Source organism: Lolium rigidum, chromosome 1 (assembly GCF_022539505.1).
Source record: "Lolium rigidum isolate FL_2022 chromosome 1, APGP_CSIRO_Lrig_0.1, whole genome shotgun sequence".
Classification (NCBI taxonomy): Eukaryota; Viridiplantae; Streptophyta; class Magnoliopsida; order Poales; family Poaceae; genus Lolium; species Lolium rigidum.
This window is the reverse complement of record NC_061508.1, coordinates 206,246,469-206,253,317: the sequence shown is the minus strand read 5'-3', so window position 1 is coordinate 206,253,317 and position 6,849 is coordinate 206,246,469. Positions and strand designations below refer to the sequence as shown.

The 6,849-nt window shown below is 44.5% G+C and overlaps 1 protein-coding gene across 1 annotated transcript; it reads right to left on the bottom strand.

Annotated features, from left to right (window-relative positions):
• Positions 1–320: 320 nt before the first annotated feature.
• Positions 321–6,462, bottom strand: LOC124688689 (disease resistance protein RGA5-like). The gene is made up of 4 exons (XM_047222332.1): positions 4,821–6,462; positions 1,813–3,829; positions 797–1,598; positions 321–691 (listed from the first exon to the last, which is right to left on the bottom strand). The coding sequence occupies exons 1-3, from the start codon at positions 5,618–5,620 to the stop codon at positions 1,137–1,139; spliced, it is 3,279 nt and encodes a 1,092-aa protein (XP_047078288.1). The 5' UTR covers positions 5,621–6,462; the 3' UTR covers positions 321–691; positions 797–1,136.
• Between the last annotated feature and the right edge of the window lie 387 nt (positions 6,463–6,849).

The window sequence follows — 6,849 nt, the reverse complement described above, 5'->3', positions numbered from 1 at the left end:
CTTTAAGCACGAAGGCTATCATACAGTAAAGTGCATAACTAAAGAGCTCAGGGTATAGAGATAACCGAGGCACGCTGGAAATGATGATTTATCCCGAAGTTCATACTTTTGCGAGTGCTAATCTCTGTTGGAGAGGTGTGTTGGCTTAGTGCTCCCGAACACCACAAGAGGCCTCACCTTGAGGTGTGGTTGTTCGATGCACATCAACGCCACAAAGGCCACACCCCAAGATTGTGGTGACCCGGATCTGGAAATATCCGGAGTCTCTGCATCCACTATACTAGTCCCAAGGATTTGCTAGTACGCACATTCACGATTCACGAGATAAATATCACAGTTATATCATTATTACAACGCATCAAATCTGAATGCATAGTCAATTATTACAAAAATGGCCGTAGGCCAAAATGAACAGCGGAAGACAAATAAAGTGGTGAATCCACCAAATGTGCCACATGTAATCGACTGGACTATCGTGACCTAACCTCATATCTCACTTGTTATCGGAACAATCTGCAACATGAGACAACCACGAAAGTGGTCAACACTTTGAATGTGTGGCAAGTTACACCATTGCAATAATATACCTATTTGTATATGCTTAAGGAATAAGGATATCATCATCTTGGATGCTTGATTGGACCAGTCCACAGCAATCCCCTCGCACCGGTCCTTCTTCCAACGCCACAGCCTGCCATCTCCACCAAATCAGTTAGCATCGGAAAGGAAGCCATATGAGGGGCGGTGCAGGCAGGGGAAGAGAGAAGGTCAGGGACGACATACTGAAGGTCCTCACATGGTTGAAATCCGACGAGAGCGACGGAGACGGCGACCTGTCCGTGCGTCCGTCGGCCCGCTGACGCAGACGGCGGCATGAGTGTGGCCGACAGATGCGTCTCTGCGCCAGCTTGCCCTCAACGCAGAAGGTTACCGTCCGGCCGGTGTTGTCTGGGCTCAGTCATGACCTGTAATATGTACAGGGTACCGTTTTTCACCGAACTTGGGAGAAACAAGGCGCGCTATGTATTTCTTCCACCCCGCGCTATGACCACCATGCTTGCAGGATCCGCTAGGAACAAGGGCCACAACCATCGGTGGCCACGGTGGCAACCACAGTCTGCTCCATCAGTTGTTCGTCAAGGAAGTGACCAACTAGACAGAGCCGCCAAAGCCGCCATCTGGGGCTCGGCGAGAGGGTGATCAAACTCTCTCCAATAGCGATCAAGATCCTCTTCTGAGATCGCAGCCTCCTCATCCTCTTGAAAGATCCCCATCTGACGAAGCAGCACCCTGGCGCAGCTTCGAATGGTGCTGTCGGGGCGTCCACTATTCGGTGCCGCAACATGGATGCTTGTCCTGAGCGTGGATTTCTCCAGCGCTGTCCTGCGGCGGCGCTTGTGGATAACCGGTCTCGGCAGCAGGTGAGTCTCCATCAAGGTCATCCACCTGAAGAACACACCTTCGGGGGTGGATGAGTATTGAGAAATTACATTTTGTGTGTAACCAAATGACATTCGCGGGTGGTTTCCTCCCACATGCCAGTGGTGTGCTCCCGCATCTTGTCCTACTTCATCTTCCTTCTCATAGTCCGTCCCAACCTGTTTTAAATAACAGGATGAAAGGTTCATACAACAAAAGAAAAGGGAAACAAAGCCCCAAAAGTAACACACATAGATTTATTTAATTAAACGGCTAGCCAAGAATTCGCGGGATGGGAAGAAAGAAATATATAGTAGTAGTACTAGCAAACTACTCCATAATAATAGGATTAACTAAAGTAATCAATGCTAGGGATTCTGGCAGAGAACTTACAATTGTTGTGTAATGTTCGCAGTCCACATTTGCATATGATACATTTCCATACTCTGAAAGGAGACTGGAACAGTTGGGAAGCGTCATGATGACAGTTTCGATAAGGCTTCCAATGTATTTGCCAAAGCAAAATTCCACACCTGCCAACGGATTTTCGCTGTTGCCAAAGTTGCAACAAATACAGACCTCAACTTTGCGGAGGGCGGAGAGGTGTTGGATACCAAAATTGGAAGAACCATTCAGGCAATCCATCCGATGCACACGAAACTCAAGCTTGAGGTGCTCAAGCCTTGGCATTGATCCCGCTTCAAACTCGAGTGAGGTCCCACAGTAGAGCAGTTCCAGACACAAATATTTCAAGCTACTGAACCCATGAAGGAGAATTCTTCCATCGGTGCCATGGAAAGTCTTAAGTGTGAGGAAAAGCAAAGTTGGTAGTGAGCCAAGGATCGCAACATCTTCTGGTCTCACAGTGACAACATAGAGCTCTAATTCCCTAAGATTTCCGAGCAATCTCATCCAGTTTGGAACCTTGTCAATATAGCAGTATGTGATGTAGAACTCTCGAAGGCTACAAGGAGTTGCCAGGCACCATGACTCCAGTGACAGTGGAAAATACGTTTTCACAGCTAAGGGCGAGCTCCACTTGCGGATGTGCAGATGACGAAGGTTGCATGAAGATAGTAATGTTCCGATGTTATTGTGAAGGTCCTCAATTTGACCTGTTCCTTCCCACAATTCAAACCCTAGTAGTACTTCCAATCTCCACAGCTTGGTTAGCTGGCTGAGTTCTTGCAGTGACTTCCCTTGTTCATAGGAGTGGACACCAAACGTCATTAGCTCTTCCAAGCTTTGCATTTTACCAATCATTCCGTCTACAAAGCTCGTGTGGACATGAATATATAGACTGGTCAACCGTTGAAGGCATGTAACAGCTGACGGCAGTTCTAGAATTCTGGTTTTTGTTATGTCTAGTGTCTCCAAATACTGCAGTTCTCCAATTTTTCTTGGGAGGAGGGTAACATTTGCAAGGCGCAAGTATTTAAGAAGAAACAACTTTTCAATACTTGCAATATGATGATCTTCTAACCACCAGCACTTTCCTAGGTCCAAGACACGAAGAGCTGGTGGGAAAGCCAACAGAGAAACTTGCGGGTATTGCACACATACAATGAGTGACCGAACATGAGAGAGAATCGGGCTTGCCGCTATGGTAACCTTTTCATTATTGCTATTCCCAACAAAGATCCTGCGGACTCTGCGATGTGAGTTGTGCCCATGTTCAACATCATTGAATGAAGTGACAAAATTCTCTTCAGCAGCCTTGCATGTGATGAAATCAAGAATGATGTCATGAACTCGGCATGATTCCACCTGGTCAAACTTTGCATCAACTGGCTGGATCAAGCATCGGTTAATGAGCTCATTAAAATAACTCTCGCCTACTGCATGTCGACTTCGCCCTTGTTCTTCACGAATGAATCCTTCAGCAATCCACATATGTATCAAATGTTGTTTGTGGATAGTAGAATCTTCTGGGAACATACTCAAGTACAACAGACAAGTTCTCAGATGGTGAGGAAGATCGAAGTAGCTCAGAGATAATATCTTTGTCATCTTATCAGCACCAGGGTCCTTTGCAAGAGCAGAACCAATAGCAGCCAACACCCTTTTCCACTCATCTTCTGCATGCTGATCAGCCAACAAACTAGACACCGTAATAATAGCCAATGGTATGCCGGAACATTTTCTTAATATCTCATTTGAGACTTCTTCCAGATGAGAATGGCCTGAATCCTCAGAACCAAATGCTCTTCTCAGAAACAAACTTTTTGAGTCTCCAAAACTAAGGGGTTCCATTTCATAAACACGACCAACACGTGATGAACAACATGAAGCAACTTCATTATTACGTGTTGTAGTAATAATTCTGCTCCCACAATTATTATTCAGTAATGCAAAGCTGATAGTTTTCCACTGTTCTGCGCTCCACACATCATCAATTACAATGAAGTACCTGCAGCACAATTTTAACCAAGATGTATTTAAATCCAGTAAAATCAGTTAGAAACTGCATACATCGTTTGCATTAATTAACTGTGGTTAGCTATTACTAGAATCTTACAGAAGATTGTCATAGAGTGACTGCCAGTTTTCAACATGGAAGGTTTCTGGCTAACTAACTAGTATTCTCTCATTAGACGACACAAGATTATTGTTAAGCCATGTTTGTTAGAATCATGGTACTTGTACTAGAACCATTTCTCTAATAATCAAACCTAGTACATAAGTCAAGTCCTCCAGGTAACTAGGAAATGAAAAATCTTAGGCAACGACATAGTAATTTAAATCTCCATGTTTACTGCATTTCAACCTGCAAGAAGCACCTATACCATTCCACGTACAAAATTATGAAAACCAAATTCCTGAACATGTGAATATACTAGCGTTCGAATTAGTTTCAGTATATACAAATGTCTAAATTATATGTTTTCAATTATAATAGTTAATTGATCCCCTGAGACTCTAGCTCTAATATGCATGTACATTTGCAGGTTACACGGAGAGATGACCTATTTCGCCTCAGAGGCTGTGAGCGAAACAAGCGAAAGATTAGATGGGCAAGACATTTGTGTATAAACTGCAATTAGATATACCCAACTTTTGTATAAGTTTCCTATAGAATCACATGAACTTAAAAGTTGAAATTCTCACACTCAATTTCTATGTGAGTGAAATGCTCAATAAGAAGCATCTCGCAATGAAATTACCAGACTAATATTGTATGTTGCCAAACCTTGCAAATTACCAGACTAATATTGATTGTTACGAATGGATTGATGCATGTGCTTCTCAGTTGCATAAATTTTGCTGTTTAAATATCGATAAGTTGTGCCTATGTTCATTACCTTTGCAACAAAACATGTAGCAAATCAAATCCCTTAAACAAATAATTTGTAAAGATAGTACCAGCATTCAAATACATTACTATCAGTGATCAGGATTACCTTTCATCTTTGAGATGATGTCTGAGTTTATCAATCAGTTGCTGCACATCATCATCTTGTGTATTGTCTGTGGCCCCAACTCCTTTAGCAATATCTCTTAGAATCTTTCTCATATTAGGTTTCCGAGAAACAGAGACAAAAGCTGCACATGAAAATTGGCCTCGAATTGCATGATAGACTTGGTTTGCTAGAGTAGTCTTACCAAGACCTCCAGAACCAACAATAGAAAGCACTTGAAGCTGTGTGGAAGTAGCTTCCCACTGAAACCAGTCAATGATATCAGCCTTAGGACCATCAATGCCGATAAGGTCATCAGCCTCCACATAAAGCGCAGGCAGCCGGGGGTCAATGGCACAAGTGCTAATGTCAGATGTTGGCCGCACAATATTATACCTCTTGTGCCTCTCGCTTGCCTCAGTTGCACGGGTCTTGAGTTTTCCGATCTCATTAGCAGTCCGATGTTGATATTTCGACTTCTTCAACTTGTCAACAAACTTCTTAAAGGCCGTGCGTCCATCATGATCATGGTCGACACGAGCCACAAAGTCATCAACACAATCCTCCATGTCATAGGAAAGCTCGCGGACAGCATCCCTCCAAATTCGCATCTCAGGATCGAGTTGCTCTTCATCCGCGAGAGTCTCTAGCGCAGCCTGCATGCTGTGCATCTCATCTCCTATGAACTTGGCGTCGCAGCGCACGCCTTTGAGCTTGGCGTGCTCTTCCCCCAGCAGCTTGAAGAGCTTGGACAGGAGGGGCTTGATCACCCCCATAGAAACGGTGACAAGAGCAGCCTCCATCGCTCGCTCTATCACCGGCCAGGTAGAGTTCTGCTATGCGAGATTTTACAAGTGATGTGGTGGTTGCATGAAGGTTTGTGTTTTTCTTCACCTAAGGTATCTGGTCCATGGAGGGAACACGCTTTTGTACCTTCCTTTACTGAGGAGAAATTGCAAGGAAAGCGCCTACCAAAGTTATTCTCTTTTGTTTGGTCGGAGCCATGCATCATTGTGTTCATTTTGCCATTGACTTGACGACTAGACTCGGCACAGGCTTACTAACTAAATAAATAAACAGTGTGGTTTGTGGTTGTTGCACACACAGATCACCACATCTCTGTCTTCCCTTCGTGGTGGCCCTACAATTTACTAGTACAAAATTCAAGTATTGGTTCCCAGGGAAAATGCTCTGAAGGCGACATACGAATCTGATTCCTTTCAGGAACTATATCAATATGCAAGTTGGAACAGGTTTAGGCGATTCTGGGAAGTAGTGGAGCACCTTCCAGCCTACTCCAAACATCGAATTAACTAAGGTGCGTCGATCAGGGTGAGAAATTAAAGTTTAATCGCCAAATACGCAAGTACTGAAGAAATGCTAGTGCTGTATTGCAGTTTTGAAGTACTAATGGCACAAAACAAAAACAAAAAACCGTGCAAAAGAACTAGTAGTACTTACTAGTTTATGAAATAATTGCATATTGTCCGCATGTCTGCAGACTGCAGCTAGCTGCTGCTGCATCGTACCTCGCCTCTTCCACAATCTCAAGAACTGTGCGCAAAAAAAAAAAGATCAAAAATTACCTACGAGCGGATCAGCATAAATCGATCGATCACCGGAGGAGCCGCACGAGGAAGAGGATGCCGGGTGTTCCCCGGGGTTCCTCAGGCCGCCGCGCGCTCCGTTGGGGAGGACGAGGGGTCTAGACGGGGATGGGAATGGGGGAGGGAGATCCGGAAGGGAAGCCATGCTGGCAGGCGGCGTGCTGCGGCGGCGGGGCTTGGGGAGCGGAGTTCTCCTTCGGACTCTCTTTCCTGACGGTAGTAGGGCTTGATCCCTTGGCCGTTACAGATATTGCACTAGAGAACTGTTCATCAGTAATTCTGCGGATTGATGTATCTGACATTGTACTCTGACCTGTTTTTCTTTTTTGAGATATACTCTGACCTGTTGATAGCCTCCTTACACGTTTTTTCTTATCCCTTCCGCATCTAGAGAACTCAATAGCTATAGAGTGTACAATGCATTA